The sequence below is a fragment of the Bombus pascuorum genome, unplaced genomic scaffold, assembly GCF_905332965.1.
Source record: "Bombus pascuorum unplaced genomic scaffold, iyBomPasc1.1, whole genome shotgun sequence".
NCBI classification, from domain to species: Eukaryota; Metazoa; Arthropoda; class Insecta; order Hymenoptera; family Apidae; genus Bombus; species Bombus pascuorum.
In genome coordinates this window covers 781,212-808,346 of record NW_026869739.1, presented here as the reverse complement: position 1 = coordinate 808,346, position 27,135 = coordinate 781,212, and the positions used below count along the sequence as shown (strand labels likewise).

The 27,135-nt window shown below is 33.8% G+C and overlaps 2 protein-coding genes and 1 long non-coding RNA gene across 3 annotated transcripts; 1 reads left to right on the top strand and 2 right to left on the bottom strand.

Moving 5' to 3' along the window:
* Nucleotides 1–11,691: 11,691 nt before the first annotated feature.
* LOC132915722 (cytochrome c oxidase subunit 2-like) lies at nt 11,692–12,297 on the bottom strand (the record flags this gene model as incomplete). Its single annotated transcript, XM_060975539.1, is given in 1 exon segment — nt 11,692–12,297. A coding segment is annotated over 1 exon segment (600 nt), but the record flags the coding sequence as incomplete, so codon positions are not given.
* A 3,651-nt stretch (nt 12,298–15,948) lies between these two features.
* LOC132915734 (regulator of microtubule dynamics protein 1-like) lies at nt 15,949–16,524 on the top strand (the record flags this gene model as incomplete). The annotated part of the gene is given in 2 exon segments (XM_060975550.1): nt 15,949–16,095; nt 16,177–16,524. Coding segments are annotated over 2 exon segments (495 nt in total), but the record flags the coding sequence as incomplete, so codon positions are not given.
* Nucleotides 16,525–23,833: 7,309 nt separating this feature from the next.
* Nucleotides 23,834–26,585, bottom strand: LOC132915719 (uncharacterized). Its single transcript, XR_009659945.1, has 3 exons — nt 26,298–26,585; nt 25,057–25,281; nt 23,834–24,739 (listed from the first exon to the last, which is right to left on the bottom strand). It is a non-coding gene; the product is annotated as an uncharacterized LOC132915719 (long non-coding RNA).
* Between the last annotated feature and the right edge of the window lie 550 nt (nt 26,586–27,135).

The following is a 27,135-nucleotide window of genomic DNA, read 5'->3' as shown; positions in this document are numbered from 1 at the left end:
CAAATACGCCGCCGTAGTTTCATCCTCTCATCGCCTGCGCCGAGATCAAGTATATCTGCGCCGGGCGCGGTTGCACGCCTCGCGGAGGTGAGCGATCTCTTCAGACTACCAGTATACCGCCCCGGCGCGGCGCGGTGTTCTGGATCGCGGCATGCATGAATCGCAGATCGCCTGGAAGTCGCGCCTCCGGCGGGTCCCCCGCTACCGTTTCTTCATCCGCCGGGGGCTCCTCAGCCCAGGCGACGGCCATCGCGGCCGCGGTCATGAGATCCTCGTCGCGGTGTGTCGCCGCCGATCGTGGGAAGTTCCCTCCTCCTCTCCACGACGAGCCACCGGGCCCGCCCGATCCGAACGAACGGCCGCTTCCCGCGCCACCGACTGTCACGTCCATCACTATGTAGAGGTTGTCCGAGAGCGTTTCCTCGGCCAACACCTTCCTCCCCGAGACATGGCGGCAAGCGGCAGGGCTTGCCCACGTGAGGTCCACTATGGACTCGCCGCGCCACGCCACGCACGTGCTGGATTTTCCCCGATTGACAAGCCGGAGGTCGAGTCCAACATCGCGCTCCATTGGTCCTGCGGGATCCCCACGCTGTGGAGTGGACGTTGATGTTCCCGAGGATCAGCAACGGATAGACGCCCAGACGTCTCACGCAAGCCGTGAGACCGTCCAGGAGGGAGACGTATTCCGCCCAGCTAATGTTAGGCGACACGTAGACGTCGACCACCACCAGGTCGCCCCATTTCGCGGCCACAAAGCCCCTACCCTGCTCGATCGTCGAGCACGGGGGGCTCCCTGCAACGCCGGTCCAGAGTATGGCGATCGAGCCGAGCAGGTACCCAGCGCCTCGTGACGCATCTGGAATGCTATACGGCTCCGCCACCACTGCCAGGGCGATCCCCCGCTCCACCAGGCTCTGGAGCATTAGGTCTTGAGCCCTGCGGCGGTGGTTGAGGTTGCACTGCAGGAGCGAGCGCTGTCCACCTCTTCTCCTTCCGTTTATGTCGGGGAAAGTTCCGTTTCCATGGCCTCCTCCGGGCCGTTTCCCTCGCAGTCGTCACGGTCGACCTCCTCTTTATCACTTCTGGCCTCCATGGGGCTGGTCGACGGTTTCGTCTTTTCACTCGCCGTCGCGTGCCCGCCCTCGTCAGGAGCGGGCCTCATCCCCTCTATGGTTGTCCTCCTGCGGGCCGGTGGCGTACACGCTGGAACCCCAGCCGGAGCGACGCGGGCAGCCCTAAGTCCGCGCACACCGGGCATTTAGGTGCCTATGCCAGAGAGTCCCTTGCACGATGCTCTTGCATGCCGCACCGGTAGCAATGATCCGACCGGTCAACCGCTGGCGGGCAATCCCGGCACACGTGGCCGGACTCCAGGCATTTGTCGCACTGAAGTTGACGCGCCGGGAGAGGGGAAACCCTCGCTGCTGACCATTTTATGTGGAGCCTGCCTTCTGGAGCGTCTCCTCCCCCGCCGCCGCCGCCGCCGCCGCCGCCGATTTTCCTTGCCGCTGTTAGCGGGCAACGCGGCGACACCGAGCCGAGACCCCGGGGAGCGGCGCGTATAACACCCACGCTGTCCTCCGCGGCCTGGCAGCCCCCCGCCTCGGCGACGGCGACTGCCACCTCTTCCGGGGTGATAGAATCCTCCAGTCCGGTCACCCTCAACTCCGCCATCTCCCGCTGTACGGTGACCTTGGCGGAGAAGTTCCGAAGTGTACCCGCCAACTTTTCGGCCAGTCGCGATGCTTTGCTGCTAGCGTCCTGGCCCTCGATCTCGAATATGAGAACACCTGTGATTGCTCTCCTCGGTCTTATCACTGCAATGCCAACGTCAGAGAGTTTGATCTCCCTCCGGACCACTGACATCGCGTTCCCATATGTAAAACCAGAGCCATCCCGCGCGGTGAGCATCACCGCGGCGCGTCGTGGGGGGCGGGGAAGTCCAGGCATACCCTTTTTACGCGCGTCCCGCCCGTCGGTGTTTCGCCCCTTGATCCTATCGCTGTTCTTGACTGCCGCACCTCTCGCGGGTTCTTTCCCCGTACGTTTGAGGTGCAGGAGGCCGGGCGGCAACCTCAGCGAAAGTTCTCGCCTTTGGTCCCTTGCAACTGTTGTTGTTGCAATCCACAGTCCCGGGTGCTGAGATCCCTGTTTTTCTCGATGGCAACGGCAACGATGACGACGTCCGTTCCCCGAATCTCCCGCTCCTCTACGGCGCGTGGATGGCCGGGAGGGGCAGCGCCACCGGCCCTCTGCCTTTCTGTCTTGCTCCTCCCCTTCTTCTTCTCGCGACGGTGACGAAACCTTCTGTCTCGTTGCTCGATGACTCGGCCCTTGAGCTCGAGACGCCCGTTCCTGGCCGCAGCCGTGAAGCGCGGTTCTTGCGGCAGTGTCAATGGCCGGGGGATCACCTCCTTACGCACTAACTCGCTCCACCACTCCACCAGCTTGCTGAGGAATAGAGTCTTGAGGCCCTCGAGAGCGTCTCGAGGTCCTGAGCCTCCGAGTCCCATCGTTCCCTTACCGAAAGCTGCTTCACCGTTCCCCGTCCGATCGGAACGGCTGAGACGACGCGTCGCCCGCCGCGTGCGCGTGGGAGGTGGGGGTGGAGGGCCCATTGTCCGCCTCACTGGGGCCACGGGCCTGCCACTGGTTGTGGCAGTGGCCCCCGCCTGCCCCCCACCCCCTCGCACGTCCCCCGGTCAGTCGTTCCACCGTCTCCTGAAGACGGCCGCCCTCACCCTCCAGAGAGCGCACCCTCCCCCCCAGATACACTGCGTCCGCGCGCTCTCGACCGTTGTTTGACCCCGCGTCTCTGTCGCCGGTCTCGGTTTCCCTGGACTCATCCATCCGCATGTCGCCATCGCCGGCGCCGCAGTCGCGGATGCGGAGGCGGCAGACTCCGGCCACCGTCGAGGCGGCAGCAGAGGTGTCCACCGTGCGTTGCTGGATCTCAGCGACTGACGCTTTCATCCTTTGTGAGGCCAACCTTAGCCGTCTCACAAGTGGGCCCTTCATGCTACTGGAGACGGAGGCGATCCTTTCGAACTCCTCCATCTCCCTCATAATCTCCGACCCGAGGACAGCGGTCGTGAAGTCCACCCTGGCTCGCGACAGTTCCACCACCGTCTCCAACGGCCGGGAATCGGCCCCCGCGTCGGTGTCGGTATCGGTGTCTACCCCACCTCCCGCTTTCCACCTTTTCCTCTTGCTGGGAATGGTCAAAAGCGCGGGGCCCGTATCCCCCGCGGCCGTGCTACCTTGAGGTTTTCCCCGTCCGGTGCCCCCGCCGGTGGCGGCGGCGGAGTGGTCTGTTTGCCCAGTAGTACTCCTACCTGCACGCCTACCAGGCGCGCTCTTGATCGTCGAAGAGAAAGAGCACGACGCCATACCGCCGTCGGGCCTCTCTCCCCGGCCGCCGCTTCCTCGACCCCGGAACCTCGCCGGTCGCCTAACTTCTTCACCAGACGCTTGAGCGCGTTCGGGGGCCTCGTGGTCCACTCCCGGACGGCCACGGTTGCTCGAGGACGACGCAACGGGGCCCGCTTTACAACCCGCGGCGCCGGTACTGTGGTATCCCTCCCCTGCACCGTAAACGTTATAAGTTTTATTAGTCATTTCCTTGATTTCTATTCCTTTAGTCGCCTAGTCGTCAACGGAGTTCCAGTCCCGGTGCCACTCACCCTTTCGCACCCCACGTCGGACCCAGTCGGCGCGGGGTGACAGGGAGTCCCACAAGAAGGTGAGGTTAGTGGTCTTGACAGGTGTGGGCCCACCAACTTCTCCGAAATTCTCCGCGCCAGATCGACGAACTGATAGGCGCTTAGGCACTGACCAGCTACCGCCTAGCTATAGGAGAATATCAGATTCATCGGGGTTTTCCAGGGCGTGGTACTACCCCCCACATTTATTACTAATAAATAACTAACACTTGATAAAATCTATACAAACTTATTCAATGAAATTGAATAAATTCATATTGCAGTCATTCTAAACTCTCAATATTGCACCGATATGTATGCTTACAGTGACTAAACTTAACGTGGAAATAATTTTCATTCATCTTCAATTGTGTTTTGCTTTTTATCTACACTAATAAATATCTACTATTGTTTTGGACAATATCGACTAATCGCAAATGGTTAACCGAGATATGATCACAGGCAATAGTTATATTATATAGCTCCATTTTAAATATATTTCGTCTACTTGCAAAATTTTGGATGCGTTCTAATACCAATGCACGATTGTGTATATTTACGAGCAATTTTGATAATTCCCAGCTTTGAAACCAAATTTGAGTATAGCAGTCAAATTGAGTTACTATTCTACACAAAATATTAACATTGACGGAAGAATTTTTTTTTACTGAAAGTTTTTTATTGTCTCGACTTGAGGGATGCATAAATAGTATAAATGAATTTCATCTACAGTAAGAAAAAATCAAAACTTGAGGACGGCAGTAAATTTGATCGCAAGAAAGAGAATTTTAGACGCGGCTAATTACGGTTCATTGTGATTATTGTGGGTCCGAGTAAGTATGTTTACACATTTCATTATCACTTGATCCGAAGTTGAAAATTTGGGTCATGGGATACAACATACAATATGTATAATAATAGTAGAAAACTATTGGGGGAAATTTTAGTGGGCTCTAGGAAGCAATTGAAAGTGCTAACACCCTGGGCAGAATTAAATATCCCGATGACTCATATAACCTTTGGAACTGCGACTAATTGTAAAGGTATACCGGACCATCTGGGGTCCTTAATAGTTTTAAAATGCATGATCGTGGAGGTATTACCGAAAACTTTGGTATAAAAGAACGTTTCGGTAGAGAGAATAGTCAGTTACGAGTAAGTTGCGACCAGTTGCACTTGCGAGTCTTTCTTCGGTGGTCGTCGAGTAGTGAGTTGTTGGTCATGAATTTCAATCATTATAAATAAATCTATATACTAAATAAAGTCTCATAAATTCCTGAGACCTCGTGCCGAGATTGAGCAAAACAGAAAAGGAACTATTTAATAGATCGTGTTAACTAATTTAGCTATTCGTATAGTAATTGTGCAAGTGAATCGATATCAAGTCGAAATCACGACGAGCGAAGGATCAAACGCGGATAATACCATCGTGGACATCGAAGAAAAGTGTATTGTTAACGATAAGCCTGTACGAATCGAAACAGTGAAAGCTGCGGAGTTCAAAAATGAACTCTAGAAACGAAGATAAAAAACAGTTGGTAAGGAGAGAGAGCTACAAAAGCGTGTATGAGTTTTCATTGCCTTGAATTTGCGCTAAACATGAACATAAGGAATTGTCGTATCGAACAAACGACACCGAGACGTACCAATAGTATGTATATAAATAGTATGTATATGTATATAAAATTTCTTAATAATCATTATTTTATTATTTTTTATAAAATTAAAATTAAAATTTTTTAAGATAAAAATTAACTGTTGTTTTATTGCAATTATTATATAAATAATAAAAAATAATTTAAAAAAAATTAAATTTAAATAATTATGTTTTTCTGATATATTATTAATTACACAAATAAAATAAGAGAATAAAATTAATAAACCTCTAATAAAAATAATTAATAAAATAAATGGATTTATTGAAATATATTGTTTTAAAATTAGGATATTATTTGTTCTAAAAATTAATAAAAAATTGAATAAATTAATTGTTTTAGGGGCGATATAAAAATATTTAAAAATAAATAATTTATTGTTATTATAAAACTTATATAAAAATTTATAAATAAAATAATATTAAAAATTATTAAAGTTTTCATTATGAATTTAAAATTCAAAAAACAGTTTAAAAAAAAATAATAATTTTGGGAATTATTGATATTTATAAAATTAAATTTTTTTGAAATTTTATATTAATAAAATTAAATTTTTAATTTACAGAATTAATGCTTATTTTAAACTATATAACAAAAATTAATTTTAGAATTTTTAATTATTTATTTAACTCTTTTTATTTTATATATTATAATAAATTATCTTTATTATTTTTAAAATTTTTTAATTGGAATAGAATTTTTAATTATTATAATTTCATTTTATATAATTATAATTCATTATTATAAATGAATATTTTTAATTTATTTAATTTATTCAGTTTGTGAAGGTGTTTTAGGATTATCATTAATAGTAAGAATAAATTATGAATATGGTCATCAAAAATTAATTTGTTAAATTTCTACTAAAATTTTATAATATGAATGAAATTTTTATATTTTTAATTTCAATTTTTTTTATTAATTTTTTTGTTTTGAGTAATTTAATATTTTTAATAAGATTTATATTTTTAATAAATATAAGATGAATTAAATGAACTTTTATTTTTAGAAATATAAGAATTAATAATTATTCTAATTATTTAATTTTAATAATATTTTGAATTTTTGGATTAATTTTTTTAAATTTAAAAGAATATAAAATGAATTGTTTAATAATAAATTTAAATTGAATTTTATTAATAGTAATAAATTTTATATCCATAGATTTATTAATTTTTTATTTTTTATATGAATCTAGGTTATTATTAATTTTTTTTATAATTATAGAATGAAGATAGACTGAAGATCGAGTAATATCTTCTTTTTATTTAACATATTATACTTTAATTTTTTCTTTACCAATATTATATTTAATTTTTAAAATTTTAAATTTAGAAGGTATAATAACTTTTTTTTAGAATTAATAGATTTGATATAGATAGATTTAATTATATTTATATATTAATATCCTATTTAGTTAAAATTCCAATATATTTATTTCATGGATGATTAACAAAAGCTCACGTTGAAGCTTCATTTTTTAGATCTATAATTTTAGCTACTATTATATTAAAATTAGGAAGATATGGAATATTACGTTTAATTTTTATATTTAAATCTATATAAAAAAATATTTTAATTTTCTTAATATTAATTAATCTTTTTGGTATATTAGTTTTAAGAATTTTATGTTTAATTCAATTTGATATAAAATTAATTATTGCTTTACCTTCTGTTATTCATATAGGAATCATATTAATAGGATTATTAATAGAAAGAAAATTAGGGATTTTAGGAAGATTATTAATAATGATTTCTCATGTATTAGTATCCTCTGGATTATTTTATTTAGTTAATATAATTTAAATTCAAACTAATAGACGTTTAATTTTTATTAATAAAGGTATAATAGATTTAATACCATCAATATCAATAATATGATTTTTAATATGTATTTATAATTCTGGAGCTCCTATTTCTTTAAATATAGTTAGAGAAATTTTTTTACTTAGAAGATTAATTTATTGATGTAAATATTTATTTGTACTTTTAATTTTTTATTGTTTATTTAGATTTATTTATTCAATTTATTTATTTAGATTTATTCAATATGGAAAAATTTTTTATTTAACAATAAATATTTATAATTGTTTATTATTAAATTATTTAACTTTAATTTTACATTTATTCTCTTTAAATATAATTATTTTTAATTTATTTTTTTATTTAAATAGTTTAATAAAAATATTGAATTGTGATTTCAATGATATATTATAAATAATATTTTACATTATAATAAAAACATTAATTTCATAAATTATTTTATTTATTATAAGAGTACTTTTCATATTTATTGAAATATATATTATTAATTAATGAAATATGTATTTTTGAATAATTAATATTTAATTTTAATTCAATAAAAATAAATTTTATTTTAATAATTAATTTTTAATTATTAATATTTTTATTTTTAGTTATATTAAATAGTTCAATAATTTTAATATATAGAGTAAGATATATAGATTTGTCGGGTTGGCGTTAGGGGCGTTTAATGAGTCTTCACCAGTGTTGTTCATGGTTGTCGCACAGATGTTTATTACACAAATATGGCTGATACGAGATTGACGATCGGACGCGGTAGCTGGACGCTAATGACAATGGCCCTAGGTTCGATATAGCGAATCCACGGTCCACGGGATAACGAATATACTTTGCTTCAAAGTCTAAGTCGGACTCAACTTACTACTCGTGATACTAGGAACGCTTGATTGACTCTTAGCTAATCAGATTGCCAGAAAAGAATGACTTTCCGTCGCGACGACGCTGCAGAGGAAAACTATGATGGGGTGTGCCTAAGGGCACGAGATCATCGGATTCGTCAAAGAAAGCCTCCACTCGGAGGGTGAGGGAAATAGACGGTGCTGTTAATTGGTCAATTTCTATGTTGACGGTTAGAAAAGGATGCTAGCCGCCCTAGAGAGAGAGTTCCTAGCAGGCAACGTCGTACGTGACCAAATCAGGCTTTCCCATAACTTCCCGCAATAGGTGACAGATTTACAGGCTGATAGAATAAAGACTGTTTGTCAATCTGAAGGACTTTAGTTAACTAAGTCCTAAGATTTGTAACGGTTCCTCAGGCTATCTGAACATAAACTGTAAACGATGCATCGGCATCTGGCGATCATCTGGCCCAAAGAATGGGGTCTGTGTGTGGCGAGCTGCGGGGCTGTTGGAAAGTCTTATTATCAAGTGTTTGTACTGCCAATTCTTTAAAGGAAAGCTATGTTACTTTATATCTCTGTTAGGTGGAACGTTCATCCCGTGACCGTGGCTACGCTCGGCGACCGGTTGTCGCCTCGAGCCTAAACTCATTGTCTCAAGTTTCGAATGACTGTGTCTGGGTTATTTCGTAGATGCTACAGTATTGAGGCTTTTCCAAATAATTCCAACGGGGGGGGGGGCGGTGTCCTTTCATCTCCGACAGATTTATCAAATAATTTTTTGATTTATCGTTTTTATTATTTAATATTATTATTTTTAACTTCTATAATTTTTTTAATTATAAGACCAAATATATTAACTTTATTATTAGGATGAGACGGTTTAGGATTAATTTAGGATTAAATTAATTGGGATTAATTTTTTTGTTTAATTATTTATTAACAAAAAATGTTATCATTTAATTCTGGAATATTAACTGTAATTTTAAATCGATTGGGACATGCAAGATTATTAATAATTATTTCATTTTTAATAATATTTGGAAGATGAAATTTATTTTTTTATAACGTAAATTTATATATTTTAATTATTATTTTTTATATATTATTTTATAGTATTTACTAAAAGAGCTCAATTAATATTTATAATTTGATTACCTGCAGCAATAATAGCTCCAACTCCTGTTTCTTCATTAGTTCATTCATCAACTTTAGTAACAGCTGGAGTATGTTTATTAATTTATTATGATATTGTAATTAGTTTAAAATATAAAAGAATAATTTTAATAATTTCAAGATTAACTATATTAATTTCTGGAATTATAGCTAATTTTGAAATAAATTTTTAAAAAATTATTGCTTTATCTACTTTAAGTCAATTAAGTTTTATAATAAGAATTTATTCATTAGGATTAACATAGGATTAACATAGGCTTTTATTCAAAAGATTTAATTATTGAGTATTATTTTTTAAATAAAATAAGAATTTCTAGAATAATAAATTTAATTTTAGGAACAACTTTTACTGTATCATATTCATTTCGAATTATATTAACATTAATAAAAATAAATTATATAATTATTTTAATTTATTTAAAAGAAGATTTTATTGTATCTATATCTATAATAATTATCTTATTTATTATATTAATATTAAGGAAATTAATCTATAATTTTCTTTATATTCATAAAAATATTAGTTTAATAATTATTTATAAGTATTTTGTATTTAAAATAATATTTACAGGTTTAATATTTTCATTAATTATAAACAATATAACTTTATCAAAAAAATAATTTTATTTATTAAAAGATTTTTTATGATAGCATTTATATATAAATTTATTATAAATAATTTAATAATAAAATTAATTTATTATGAATTTTATTTTGAAAAAGGTTTTTTAGAAAAAATATCAGGAAAAATAATAAATTATTTATTGATTATGTAATAAAAACAAATTATAACATAAAATTTTTTTATTTATTATTAATTTATATTTATTACATAGGTTTTTTCAAATATTTTTTTATTTAAATAGCTTATATTAAGAGCGTAATATTGAAAATATTATGGAAATTAATAATTTTTAAATAAAATAAGAAATAATGATATATTTATATCAATATATAAAGTTAGAAGCTTTGTTTAAATTATTTCATTGAATTAAATTATTTATAATTAAATTAATTTGAATATTAATATTTTTATATTGAAAATATAATGTTTTTTTAAACTATATAAATTAATATAGAAGAAATAAATTGTAACTTTTAATTTCGACTTAAATATTGATTCATATATTTAAATCCTTATACAGTTAAAACTCTTTTAAATAATTAATTGGAATTTAAAGATTAAATAATTTTATTAGCAATAAAATGCCTCTTTTGTCTTGTCTTTAAATTTTATTATTATTGTAATATATATTGAATGTATTCCTTGAAATGTACTTTCACGAATAATATCTCGAAATCATATAAATGCTGAAAAAACTAACAAAATTAAATTTAAAATTATATTAATTAAATTATTTATATAAATTCAAATAATAGGAATAATTAAAAAATTTATTAAATTTAAAGATGAAATAATAGGTCAAGGACTAATAGTTACTATGTGAAATGGGAAATTCTTTTTCATTAAATAATTGATTCAGAAAAATATAAAGTTAATAAAATTGAAAATACATAAGCTTGAATCAAAGCTATTGAAAATTTTTAAAATTAATAATATATTTTGAATTAATAATGTAAATGGAGATAATAACATAAAATTTATTATAAAATTTTTTAATAAAATTAAAATTAAATGGCCTGAAATTAAATTTGCAGAAAGACGAATTGATAAAGTTCATGGACGAATACTTAATCTAATTAATTGAATAATAACTATAAAATTTATTAAAAATTTTGGAGAATTTAATGGAACTAAATGACTTAAAGTTTTAATTGGAAAATTATTTGATGAATAAATAATAAATCTAAATCATAAAGAAAATGATATTGATAAATTAAATATTAAATGTCTTGTTAAAGTAAAAATATATGGAATTAATCTAAATAAATTTAATAACATAATATAAATTATAATTCTTAAAAATAATTATAAACATATTAAAAATTATAATTATTAAATATTCACTAGTTATAATTATTTTAAATTCCTTAAATAAATATCTAATTAATAATTTAAAAAGTATTATAATTCGTGAAGGGATTAATCAATATAAATTTGGAAATAAAATAATAGGAAAAATTATAAAAATTCAATTTAATTGAATGTAATTATTAACTGAAGGATCAAAGGTTTCAAATAAATTTATCATAGTCATAATCATTTTTTATATAAAAAGATATTTTTTTTATCTTTTATTTTTATAAATAAAATTATTGAATTTATTAAAATAATTGAAATAAATAAACATAACAGACACATTAAAAAAATAATTAATCAATTAAGTGGTTAATACTATTTGTGGAATTCATTAGAAGTATTTTTAATTTACTATATATGATTTCAAAGATCAATTCTTTAATTTAAGATATCTAATGAATATGAAAAACAATAAAAATTTATATTAATTTTAGAATGACAATCTAATGTTATTATTTAACCAATTTTTCAAATTTTTGTTTTAATTCAATTTAAAAAATAATTATATGAAGTTCTTTCTATTTTATTCCACAAATTTCAGAACATTGACCAAAATAAATTCCTGGACGGTTTCTAAATAAATTTAATTGATTAATTCGACCTGGAATTGCATCAACTCTAATTCCTAATGATGGAATTTTTCAAGAATGAATTACATCTATAGAAGAAAGAATTATTCGTATTGAAAATTTAAATCGAATAATTAATCGATTATCTGTTTCTAATAACCGAAATTCATCTTTTAAATTATAATTTAATATATGAGAATCAAATTCATAATTATTAAATTCTGGATATTCATAAGATCAATATCATTGATGTCCAATAGCTTTAATTGAAAAATAAGGATTAATAATTTCATCAATATAATATAAAATTTTTAAAGATGGAAAACAAATAATTCTTAAAATAATTATTGGAATTAAAGTTCAAATAATTTCAATTGTATGATTTTTTAATAAGGTTAAATTTAAAAAATTATTTAATATAAAATCTAAAATAAAAAATATAGTTAAAGTAATAATTATTGTTATTATTATTATTGTTAGATTATGAAATGAAATTAAATTATCAGAATAGAATGAATTTGAATCTTGAAATATTATTATATTTCATGTTGAAATTATTTATAAGTATAAAATTTAACTTGAATTATAAATTCAAAACTTTTATGTTATATTAAATATTTAAAAAATTAAATTTTTAATAAAAAATAATAAATTATGATATTTGAATTTGAAGTTCTATGCACTAATCTGCCATATTAAAATTAATTATTTATTAAAGATATTTTTGATTTTATTTTTTATTATTAAGGGAATTTCAATTAATGAATGATCATAAGGTGGATAATTATTTAATCATTCAAGAGATGATTGATGAAATTTAAATAAAATTAAACGTTTAGAAATTATTCTTTCAAAAATAATAAAAATTAAAAATAATATTCTATTTATAGAAATTATTGCTACAATTGAAGAAATTAAATTTCAACAATAATATGAATCTTGGTAATCAGAATGTCGACGAGGTATAGCTATTAATCCTAAAAAATGTTGGGGAAAAAATGTTAAATTTACTCCAATAAATATAATAAATTGAATTTTTAATCATTTTTTATTTATTATTAAACCAGTGATTATTGGATATCAATGAATTGATCTTGTAATAATTGCAAAAACTGCACCTATTGATAATGCATAATGAAAATGACCAAGTACATAATATGTATCATGTAAAATAATATCAATAGATGAATTTGATAATATAACACCTGTTAATCCACCAATTGTAAATATTAGAATGAAACCAATTGATCAAATAATTGTAATATTAACATTTATTTTAAAACCATGATAAGTTGCTAATCAACTAAAAACTTTAATACCTGTTGGTACTGCAATAATTATAGTTGCTGAAGTAAAATAAGCTCGAGTATCAACATCTAATCCAACAGTAAATATATGATGAGCTCAAACAATAAATCCTAAAAATCCAATTCCTAATATGGCATAAATTATTCTTAAATTTCCAAAAGTTTCTTTTTTTCCTCTTACATTTATAATAATTTGAGAAATTAAACCAAATCCAGGTAAAATTAAAATATAAACTTCTGGATGTCCAAAAAATCAAAATAAATGTTGATAAAGAATTGGATTACCACCTCCTATTGGATCAAAAAAAGAAGTATTAAAATTTCGATCAAAAAGTAATATTGTAATTGCTCCTGCTAAAACAGGTAATGATAAAATTAATAAAATTACAGTAATTAAAATTACATACTGATCATGAAAATAAATTAATTTGATCATAATTTAATGAATAATTTTTTATTATTATAATAGTAACAATAAAATTTAAAGAACCAATAATAGAAGAAATTCCAGTTATATGAAGAGAAAAAATTGCAATATCAACTGATGGAGATGAATGAAATAAATATGAAGATAATGGAGGATAAACAGTTCAACCTGTACCAACATTAGGTGTAAATAAATTTCTTAATAATAATATTACTAATGAAGGAGGTAAAATTCAAAAACTAATATTATTTATTCGAGGAAATGCTATATCTGGTGATCCTAATATTAAAGGAATCAAAATAATTTCCAAATTCACCAATTAAAAAAGGTATAACTATAAACAAAATTATTACAAATGCATGTCTAGTTACTAAAGAATTACAAATTTGATCATTATTAATTCATATTCCAGGATGACTTAATTCTATTCGAATTAATAATCTTATTGAAGATCCAATTATTCCTGATCATATAGCAAAAATAAAATATAATATTCCAATATTTTTATGATTTGTAGATATTAATCATTTTATTATTAAGATTTATTAATATTATAAATATTGTCAATTTTGAAAATTAATAGTTTTAATTAACTTAAAATCTTATCTATAAAATTTCCTAAAAAGTATTATGTCTGAAAAAGAAATAAACTGTAAATTTATTCATAAAGATTATAATTCTTTTAATACTATAACATAATTTATAACATTTAACATATTTAATATTTACTAAATTAATATAATATTTAATATAGTTTAGATAAAAAATATAAATTGCAAATTTAAAGATTAAAAAATTTATATTAAATTCAATAATAAAAATATTAATAAATATATAAAAATAATTATAAAACAAAAAAAATTTATGGAAAAAATTCTTTGTTTTCGTAATAAATATTTTTACAAAATTTAAATTTTAAAATTAATGATTTGAATAAACTAAAATAATTCCATAATATAAGAATTCTAGTTAATAATAATAAAAAAATATTATTTTCAAAATAAAAATTAAATAAATTAATCAACTCTCATTTTAATAAAAATGTTGTAAATAAAGGAAATGAAGAATATATAAATATAATATAATATAAATATAATATAAATAATATAATAATGAATAAATTATAAGATTTTAAAGAAAAGTCATAAAAATTTTCATTTTTAATATTATAAAATTCTAATAAAAATGATATAATAAAAAAATTAAAATATAGATACAAAAAAAAATATAAATAGCTTTATTAAATTGATTAACAAAAATAAAAAATGTAGAATTAAAAATTGAAGAACATCCAAATAATTTTTTTATAGAAAATTCTAAATTTGTATAAATCGAAATAAATATATTATTAAAAATTAAAAAATATAGAAAAATCGGAGTTATATAAAAAAATGATGAAAAAAAATAAATTGGAATAAATTTTATAAATGTGGAAATAATAAAAATTGGTTTTCATGATGAAATTTTATAAATAGAAATTATTCAAAAACAAAATGGAAATAGTCCGATTTTTAAAAATATTGATATTATTAATATTAAATTTATTCTATTTATTTTTATTGAAAATAATTGATTAGAATTAATTGAGATTATTATAATTAATAATAAACTTGAAATTGCTGAAACTATAAAATAAACAATTCTTACAATTTTATTTTTTGATTTAATATTAATAATTCTAATTAATAAAATTGCACAAAATTCTATAGATAATCATAGAATATAGATCCTGGAAGAATTTAATAATAAAAAAAAAATATTATTGAAAATATTAAACGAAAAATAAATAATTTATATAAGATAAATTTCTATTTTTAACTTTAATAAAAATAAATATTTTATATAAAAAATTTAATTATAAAAAAATATTTTGTTTATAAAAAAAGTTTATTAGTCAAATGTATTACTTATTATACCTAACATATTTGAATACATAAAACAATAATTTAAACAATAATAGTATAACTTAATATATGTATGTCGGGTTGGCGTTAGGGGCGTGTAATGAGTCTTCGCCGGTGTTGTTCATTGTTGTTGTACAAACGTTTATTACACTGATATAGTTAGTACAAGATTGACAAGCGGCCGCGGTAACTAGACGCTAATGACAATGACCCTAGGTTCGATATGGCGAATCCACGGTCTACGGGATAACGAATATACTTTGCTTCAAAGTCTAAGTCGGACTCAACTTACTTCTCGTGATACAAGGATCGCTTGATTAGCTCTTTGCTAAGACGTAGATTATACACCGATCGTACAAACACACTAGGTATATGGCTAATGAGACTGCAAGAAAGGGAATGACTTTCCGTCACGACGACGCTGCAGAGGAAGGCTATGATGGGATGTGCCTAAAGGCACGAGATCATCGGATTCGTCAAAGAAAGCCACTTCACGGAGGGTGAGGGAAATAGGCGTCTAAGACTGTCAGTGAAGTAGATAGAAAAAATTAATTAATTTTCTTATGATTTAATACTTAAAGCATTTGAAATACAAGAGGATAATTGGGCTGCACACAAATGGGCATCGATTCTTCTTAATTCTAAATCTCTTTATGAAGGAGAAAAAGCACAAATAAAAGAGTCATATAATATTGAGAAACATATACTGGTATATTTCATGATGATATATTAATATTTCATTCCCTGACACGATGTCAAGCAATTGTATCGAATATGTTTAATATCGCAGAGAGCAATGGAACTAAATCCAAAAGAACCAACACTTATGTACATGCTTGGTACTTGGTGCTACCAAGTTGCTGATTTAACATGGTAACAAAGAAAAATTGCATCTGTAATATTTCGAGAACCACCATCTTCATCTCTTGAGGAAGCTCTACAATATTTTGTAACCGCAGAGGAAATTGATCCCAATTTCCATAGTAAAAATTTATTAATATTGAGCAAAACCTACTTAAAATTAATTGAAATAGAGCTAGCTATGAAATATTTAAAAATGGTCCTTGAATATCCTACAAAGAACGAAGATGATCGAGATACTAAACAGGAAGCACAGAAGTAGTTGAAGAAATTTTAACAAACTTGGCAGAAATTGTAATCTATTATATGATAAATGGATATTATTATAGGATATGGAATTGAAGGAATAAAGTAAATTTAGAATCTATCTTTTACACTACTACAGTACAACTACAGTACAACTTATGTGTGATGAGCTTTTCATACACGACATCTAAGATATTAATAATTATTTGAAGATTTAAGACTACTATATACATGTATATTTTATAAAATGTTTTATTTTAAAATGTAATATGTAGCAAATTTTAAATAGTTGATAGCAGTTGAAGAAAAGTCGTATATACAATATGTCATTAAACTATCTTATTCGCAAAAAGTAGTTAAAGAAATATATTGTAACAGAATTAAAGTGTGAAAATATTAGTTACAAAAATGTCCCAAATATCACGGTTTAATAAAGCAGTTTCCAAGTCGAATTATCGGTCAGGATATTCTTCATGTTCCTTTTCCTCTCTGACAGCCTCGATAATTGCATCTGCTTGCAAAGCAGAGAGCAAATGAAGATAATAGTGTGTTCGAGGTCGGGTTATCGCCCTTGGCACTCTTCCCATCAGATGGTATGCAAAGAGACGATGCAGGCCAACCTGCGTAGTGTATTCACCACACGGGCAAGTATACTCCACCACAACGTAATCTGGCGGTAAATTTTCCGGAACTAATGGTATGGTGTGCAAGTCGTTAAATCCAAGTCGACATTCCGCCATCCTTTCGTTATAAGGCACAATCTGGAAAAATAAAATAGCAAAAAAAATTTACGAATTGTTTGTAAACTCAGTGGAAGAAACGATTGAAAGGAAATAAAATATTTACTGCTCCAAATGTGACGAAGATGTATAATGACGCTTCCAATCATGACGCTCTTCCAATCGTGAAGAACTTTCAAACTCGAAGTACTTGTCACAGGTGAAATTCCAGCAGCTATATGATAAACCAAAATTCCGAGCACCTTATCGCGTGTGACCGTCCGGTCAGCATCCGTTCTCAGGCGTCTGGATGGCATTCGGTCACTCTAGCCCTTCTGCGAAATATATGTACGACCAAAGACTTCTCCCACTCCAACGAATAAAAGAACTATAAATGCTCCCTTCCAAATCATCCAGTCAGTCTAAAAAAAATTCTTAACTTACTCAAATACCAAAAATTGTATCATCGCGAACCGAAAACAATACTGTACAAATTGAGAAAAAAATAAAGAACTCGATCTCCTGTTCGGAAATTGACAAGTATTCTTGTTTTATCTTAATTTTTACGTGATAGCCTACTTGTCACGTCGATGTCACTGATGACACCGAAACCGGGTTAACGCGTACGTGCTGGAGCATTGCACTTTGCTCTAATAGACTGACGGTGTACGGCAAACAAATTGAAACGCAAAGTGCAATTCATTCCAAATGTATATCGTGCATGATGTTGATGAGAATTGTAATCTGGTGTAAATTGCTATATTAAAACTGAAGTAGGTTGCCGAAGAATATAAGAAAAATGTAGCAATTAATTCAGTACACGCGTACAAATAATTTTATTCGAAAAATCTGTGTGGAATAAAAAGATTCATTTTGCTTGCTTCAGATGGTGCTACACATAAATAGCTTAACGATATATATTGGCAGAAAGTTTCTAATTGTCTCTATGGTGTTACTTACGCTTAATCGATAAACATTATGTCCCTAAGCTTATGATCTATTTTCTCAAAATATGTTTGTAATATGTACGTTTGTAAGCTGTATTTGTAAAATATGTGGGCAAGTAAAAATACAGATGTAAAAGTTATTTGGTATATAACAACATAATTACTAGGGATATTGTAGCATCCTGGAAAGGTTGTCTAAAAACGTGCCGACGAAATATATACAGTTTTACTAGAAAGCGTAAGTACCGACAGGCTGAAAGGGGCGGGAACTTCCATAGACCATGGGTCCCATCAATACGTCTCAGGTCGTTCGGTCAAATAGTCAGTCGGAAGAGGGTGTACGTGACCATGATCACGAACAGTTATGAAACACGTGCGTGGTGGGAGTATAAAAAGAAGATAAAGGGATGCTCGAGTGAGAAAATCCACTAATCGTTTGTTGTTAATTGAGAGTCTAGTTGCGAGGAATTTATTAGTTGCGAGTCGTAGTTGAGGGAGAGTTGCTGGCGAGTTGTTCTGACTCGTTAATTGTTAGTTGTGAGTTGTGAATTATCAATTTAGTTGTCTCAGTTATATGACATTACTGCATTAAATTCAAATTAAATAGCCATTGTTTCCTCTTTAACCACTGTAAAGAAATCCAGTGAGTTAAATAGTTTATAAGGCAATGGATTGTTGTGTAGAGTTTTTAATGCTCCACAACAATTGCGGTCACACCAAAGATAGTTCGTAAGATAATAGGACTTAAGAGAACTAACCGCACCTAACATCCAACTAACATTATCATAAGCCGACAGCTAACCTGCACTAACCCAATCCGAACCTCGGATCGGAGTACTAACCAACTGAGAGCGGAACATCGATGTCCGCAAAATAACGCTGATGTGGGATCGGCACCCCTCCAAGAAGCCCAGAAGTAAGGATGTGGAAATGAAGGATCACTGCGACTAGGGTGTGAGCACCGCTTTCTGGGTGAAATAGCCGTATACGATGCGCCAGGGCCCCAACATGGGTTCTTTGCAAGGATCTTGTAAGGGCCCAGCCGTAGGCTCTAGTTTTGCCCATAGTTCCAATAATATTTCTTTTTTTTTAATAAAATTTCAAAGTTAAATTTAACGATTAGATCGGAAGTGAGTCGAAAAGCAGGGTTAAACACAAATCGAATCAGCAGCTTTGGACGCGGAAAATCGATAGACGTAGGTGTACCCGCGCTTAGTTCGATTTGTTAGCGAATGCTTTGCCGCGAATCCACCTTCGTCATCGGAGTGCGTCGGCTTTCTCGGTAGCAGAATGGATAAACCGCATGCAACACGCGGTCACACTGATGTTACACGACGATAAAGACATTGACCTGATTTACCGTCGATAGCAAACTTGGTGTCAACAGCAGCGTCGTGCGTTGCATCGAACGCGAATCGGAAGTCGAAGATACAACGATGAAGCGCGTAGGCGACGATCGGCATATGCATAAAACTGTGTCAAGTCAAAGCGCATCAACCGATATACGTAGATAGGTGCGTGATTTGTTTTCGTAGCCGAGACAATTTCAACTAAAGGTTTTCGTCGGATATTTTCACGCGATAAGTTCTAAATTATTATTATCTCTGCAATGAACATTATTGCACTATATGAAAGTATTCATCACAATCCATTTAGTTATTGGTATGAAAATTTGAATCCAATTCTGTATCTTTTACCATTTTTATCAGTGTACACATTTATAGGAAATGATTAGTGAATTGACAATGTTGTATCTATCTTAACGATGACATGTATATCGAATTTATTGTTGCAATTTAATTATGCATTTTTTAGACGGAATAAAAAATATAAACGCATAATTTCAGAAATACGTACATCAGTGATACGTCTTCTGACACTGATACCTTTAATCGAGTAATATGTGTCTGTTGTTATATCGTAATATTTAAAATTATCGTTATTGAAAATGTTACAGAAAATAAAAGTTGACGTGGAAATATGCCACAATGAGGCGTTTATCATTCAAACTATGCAAGTTAAAGTTTCTCCAATTATAAGCGTTTGTAGTGTGAAAATTATAAGCTTATTTTGAAATCCAATTAAAAGACCTCAAACTCAGGCAGAATTTTCTGCAATTAAATAAATTAGAACTGATACGATCTGATGTTAAATTCTTGCATGCTGACATAGATGATGATATAGATGATATTGATGATTGTCGATATAGTTAAAATATTACCTCAGTTGTTCTTCCTCACAGAATGCATGCAGAATTAATAGTTCTGAATATCCGCAGACTACTAATTATTCTTTTCCCTCATTTCATTCGATATATTCCCACCCAATTGGAATTTGTCTTAAGACGTTGAATGGATTGTAAAATTTTATACGCTTAGAATTACTGTGAAGCAATAGAATAAATCGAGAAGTCGATCGCATTCCATTCTTGTACTGCTTTACGGTTACTATGCAAATTGAATTATTCTAGATTTCCGCTGTAGTTCTAACACAGAATAAAATTAAATATTTAATCGATTGAATAGAAACAGTATAATTTGCATCCAGACAACCAGTGTTTGTAAATATTTTCTTTGAGTGAATATTGTACCTAATTTCGGCCACACATATTCTTAGAAACTTGTGTTATCATTGCATACATACGATCATACATACTGTATAGCCTAAAAACTTCGGTAGAAAGTAATCAAGAAAAATGAAAACAAATTTCAAATAAATTGAAATAATGTGAACATTATTAATTGAACGATTTAAAAATTAATTCCATGTGTTTACGTATGTAAAACACAAGCAATTAGACCAATAAATGAAATAATACGAGATAAGACTCTTCTACGAATTACTTTAACAATAGCAGCTTTCGCAAATATATGATTGCGACCTGCTTTAAACATTTCTTGTTTTACTTTAACGAGCTTTTAACAACTAATTAACACCTAATATCGATAATAAGTGCGGAAATATGGATTGATATGTTTAGTAACTAGTCTTCCTCTAATCAAAACCGATCGTTTCTCCTGCCTCCAAAGATGAAGCAACATTTCTACGTCACTTACTAGTCTATTAAAATCCCAAACACAAGGATCGGAAACGAATAAGAAACCACTCATAAGCCAGTTATAAAACGCGATACAAAGAAGAATCGCGCGTAACTCGATTCTGGAACTAAATTTAAATCGATACGTCTTGAGGAAACGAGAAGATCAGAATTCGTTATGCAAGGAGCAAGGAACACGAACACTTGCGAGAAACAGTTCACCGTTTCCAGCGTTTGAGAATAATTGCGAGGCGTGGAATTTCGGTATCGCAAGAACCGTCGTGAATTCCTATTTTCCATTCAACGACGCGATCCTCGTTCCCTTGTCTTATGAATAATATTTTCACGGGCGTAAAATCGACGCGCGCCGGTCGAAGATGAACAAGAACCAGTCGTAGCTCGCGGAGAAATTTCACTTTCGCGACGAAGTCCCATGGAAAGAAGGCCGTGTTTGGGATAATCGATCGCGAGTCCCTGCACGCCGTTGCTTTTCCCTTAGACCTCCACAAGATATCTGGAACCTGTTTCGAACTTCGTAGGTCGTTCCTAATCGCTCGATTCTCGCTTATTACCGATCGCAACTTTCCACGAAAGCGTCAATTATCAATTCGTTCGTACGATCGCTGTTATTGGGTCTCGCAATTACATTCGACCTGTAAATGAAGCGTTCCGTGTTTTCAGCATCTTCGTAATCATCTGTAACTCGTACTTCCTGTTTTCTCATTTCTGTCTTGAGTGACGTATGTTATCGATACCGCTAATGTACACTTTGCGTGTGTACTTACGTTTATTGGCATGATATCGTTAGATTGATAGACTTTCAATGCAAATTTATTGAAATGATACGTTGCACCTCTGTTTAGTCGCTTTAGGTAAGACCTACTACGCGTCTATCGCTGTTTTTAAATACTAAATGGCCATCGGTAATATAGATTATCGGTAAGATATAGAATCAGACATTTCGGGTATTAACGAAGGAAGGAGATAAATTGTTTTTCAGGTTTGAGTCAGTTTTCCAACGAGTATCTTGTTTCACAGATATATGAGCTCGTATTTGTTACTACTAATGTCGAATTGGTTCTTGTAATTTAATTTGTGAATTACGTAACGAACGAAGAATCTGAACTACTGAGTAAATATAAATTGTTATGATACATAACAAAGTGTTTCATAAGAAATAGATACGCACGAACCTTTCTCCAAAAAACATAATATTTACTATGTTTCGCGATGTGTTCGATAAACAAACATAACAACAGTTCTTGAACGGTCAGCGAAGAATCTTAAAGTATATTCATACGAAGTACAAATCGATCAAATAAAGATTTGCACTTGCGCTTATATTATTAAATATTTCGCTTATGTTTTAAGTATTGCGCTTAAATATTTCGTGAGTCTAATAAACGCATTTATAAGGAACTAGGTAGCATGTATATAATTATTCCTTCAGTGAGAAAGAATTCTTTGGAAGAAACTGCAAACAAGCAATCTATATGAAATTCTATAATATTATTCATATTCATTGCTTTCATTTTTGTTACTAATTCTGTTCACTGCAGTTAAATGCACGCATGTTAATTAGGCAAACGTTCCGTAATAATCTCAGAAAAAATTATAAGAAAGAGTAGTTTCCGCAATTGATTAGTATTCATTTTCACTCATCGAGTATTCACTTCCACGTGTAACAACACTATCTATTTCTAGAATTCATTGAGAATTCACATGGAGGGAGAAGCATCGTTCACGTGAACAGTCATCCTCGGTTCAAAGACCGAACGTATCCGACGATACAAACGAATTTCAGTCCTGGGAAACATTGTCTGCGAAAGTAACGTGAGAATCGATTGAACACACAGCGTAGACCGCTCCGTTCCATCATTTTCGTTTCATTGCGATAATCATGCGATGGGTAGCTGGGCGGCCAAGAATCAAATTCGGGAATGAGATCGAAACGAACTGTCTGTTCAAATGCTGAACAGCTACGAAATAGCGCGATCCTCCACAAATAGTAATCGTATTTATGAATAAGCGTATACACGTATGTATGCATTTTGTATATCGCTATTACTATATGTATTCTGGAGGATACATTACTTTTAAATTTCTGATAAATCTATAAACATCCACAGTCTAACAACTATCAAATGAAAGAGAAAACAAATTCACTTAAACATATGATGGAAAGTTGTTTCTTGCATCGAGACAAAGAAATTAAATACCATATGTTTCACATCTTCAGGAAAGTAAATCCTGTTATACACATCAAATATCTCAGCGCTCTTATTCATGGTTGGTCTTTTCTATTACAACAGACAATACTTATACGTATATTAACGAAAGGAGAATCTCCTTCTGTTTCTCGAAAGGACCGGAAAATTAAATCTGAGAATGAATTCAAAAGATGAAAGCAATTAATCATGGAAAGAAGAAAGGTATGCAATCATATAATGGAGATTGATATACCTGATCTATAAGTACATGTAATAAAAATCAAGAAGCGTGTACTTTAAATTACTTTAAATACTATTGTTACGAGCAGTGACCCCAGAATATATCCTCATCCATCCTTCGATCAAGATGGTCAACACCTTTTCAAACATACTCGCATCCGCAATAATCTATTGCTGTCCTTAGATTTAAATTTTTACTTACTGTCGAAGCCCTTAATTTATTTAATACGTCTTTAAAGTAGAGGCGCTCCTAATTGCCCGTCAGGGTAAAAGACGGGATAAGTGTCCGTCCAATCCTTATCCACCAATTTTTCAATTAGCAACAATGTCCGTTGTCCTTGTTTCCTTAACGAAAATTGCAATAGACGGATCCGCGTGTCTCGTGTTCCAGGCACACCGCCATCAGTAGTTTTGCTCCTCGACATCACGAACTCCAAACTTCACTTGTTAGCAACTCTTCGGTCGAAATGTACTTACCAGTTTTTGAAAGTTGTTGGAGACAAAGAGTTGTAATTAAATTTTTAACTCAGTGTTAATATCATTTGAATCACCCCAATTATTTTAACCGAAATAGGGTATCGGCTGATTCCTTTAACCTTGTTTCAGCGTCTACATCACTTAGCTCATCAGCAAAAGCTTAAGTCGGTTTTTTGGATATATGCAATTCTATGGTGTCCAAAAATGTTTTTAACGCGCGCCTAGCTTCGACGATCGACTACCGATATATGCAGTCTCCGTCCACAATGCTCAACGATCTCGTCACAGATTCGAATCTGTTTCGATTTGGCTGCCACTCCATTTACGTCCATCTTCGAAATCACGTAGAAAAGTCCAATAGCTTCTTTCTTTTCTACGCAGACGCCAAGGTTCTTGAATTTCTTCATTTCGCTTCAACATTGGACAACTTGCGGGTTTTCCGGTTCCGCATTTAACCACGATCTCTGTGGATTACCATAAGCGTCGCGTAGATTTTCGTCACCGATGGACACCGTTGCTCAGTCGTCGAGGACGTTCCTTCATCTTTGAAATTTCCGCTCAAAGATACTAAGGAACCTCTCGATGTTTTACAGTCGCATTTTTCCGACGTACTGCGCTGAATTTATTCCGTGAATTCTACGAAATCCACTTCGTAACCGTTCGTGCTGTCTCCATCTGAAGCTACCGCGATTATGTCCGTTGTAACCGATGTTGCTCATATCAACTATATGTTGCGATGTGGCGAACACTCATGTTGCAACTAGTCGATGGATATCGCGAATCTTGAACGCCATTGACGCTCAAGGTGGCGGTAGATTAACGATGTAGAGTAATGTCCTGTCCACTTGGTTTATTTACACTGTTTGATATAAACGCAAGAGTACGTAAGAAGTTTCTACTAAGGCTGGTGCATGATGAATCTCTCTTGCTAACTGCGCGATGAAGACTGAATACTCGTCTCTTGAAGCGCCTGGTCCTTATATTCTAGCTCTCCGTCCAGGGGGTGTTCTTCTGTCCATATTTCCGTTGAGGAGGGAATCTATTCCTATCCCATCTGGTAACTATCCTACCGTCGTGGATGTATCTCATCTGGTGTTTACGTTTAACTTTAGAGCAGATCCGTACAGCACTCCGGGTGGCAAATATCCTCTTGACGCACTGTAAATTTTACAACTTGTGAGATAGGAATTTCGAACTTCTCAAAAAAGACGAATGTGCTGTCTGTGTCGTAACGGAAGATCACTCAAAATGCCGAACAACCGATTCATCTAATAAAGCGTCATAGGCTCAATATTATATACATTATACACGGCCGACATACCAACATTAATACCAGATTACCAGATTACGATACCAGATTACGACATACCAGATTAATTAAAAAATAATCTGTCGACAGCAAAATACTGACTTTCGCGGACGACAGGGCTGTACTAGTCAAGCATATTAATCCAAAAACAGTAGCCACTTTACTACAAGAGCACATCACAAAATGGGAGATAGCAGCAATGAGCCACATAAATAAACTAGAGTCGCTACGATCGAAGATATTGAGAACATTAATCAACGCCCTATGGTATGTCAGAAACGAGGATATACGCCAAGACTTAAAAATATCAACTATCAAAGAAGAAATCGGCAGGTATGTAGAAAAATACAAGGGGAGAACGGCAACACGTCCAAAACTGCTGAGGCGACCGAAACTTTCATAGAAAGACTAAAAAGAAAACACCTTACTGACTTCACTAAAGAAATAAAATAGTCAAACTCGAAAATGGTATCCCGCTGGGGGTAGCCATCCACGTGTTTTTTAGCAACTAAGTTAGAAAAATTTACCAAATGTCCAGCTGGACAAATTGTAAAGTGCAAATTAAAAAAAGAAAAGAAAAAAATATCTAATAAATGTTTGTTTACGACGATGATGTCCTCGAGAGAAGAAGGACTCGTGCGAACAACATTCTTTCCTACATTCTCCGATAGGAACAAAGAGGGATCCGTTTCCTTTCTCGACTACGATCGAACTTGGACTTTATTTAATTTAGGCGCTTCTATTTTCATGTATTCGCTACCGATGTCTATCAACGCGGTCAAATTGCTATCTCCGATCTTAACGTCTCTACAACGCTTTGTCTGTAACGACTGCAACACGCTACATGTATTCTTAGGGAACTTACATTGTTAAATTGCGATGCGATGCGTCCGTACTCCTGGCATTTGAAACTTCTGGCAACTTTGCTTTCCGTTGGGCAGTTCGCACTTAGGTGACTTTTGTTTCCGCACGGGAAGCTACGTCGCGTCTCGTCCTCCTGGATTCTTCTTCGACCAGCTTGTTTTTCGTATCAAACATTTTAATTTATTTACCGACAAGATGAGCTAATACTCGTGATAGTCAGATATATTTAAAAATTTCTCTACGTACATTATATAGAGTTGGTATAATACGTTTGAACCGTCGCTCGCTCAATGCTTCTCGCTGTAAGAGAGCGCATTCGTTTATTTATACTGGTCAGGGAAGTACGGGGAAGGTTGACTTTGACTGTGGTTGACGGTTCCTGGTAGGGACGATATTGCTTTGTTCGGAGTTTATTTATTTTAAAATTTTGTACATCGTAACGATGTCGATACTGCGACGCAAAACAACAACATGAGTCACTCTCGATTCGAATCGTCCTATCCTCCTCATGTGCCTCATTGCTTCCTTACCAGTAATAACATTTTTTTTTTGTAGTTAGTTTACAAATTTCGTGGGTAATTTCCAAGTTCTACGAACTATAACGCCTATCCGAAACCTGCCTGTAACGTATCAGGAAACCGGAATTTCCTGCCCGCGTGCGTGACATATTTACTTCTTGTGTTTGTTTGTCTATCGTTTCGCATGATTTCATTCCTAAGCAGTATTATTATGCCATGGTTTTCGACGCTTTGTTGTTCGATATTGTCATCTACAAGGGACGCGGGTTCTGGCCGGTCTATAGTGACCGTTATGTTTCTATTATTTATTTTGATGATGAA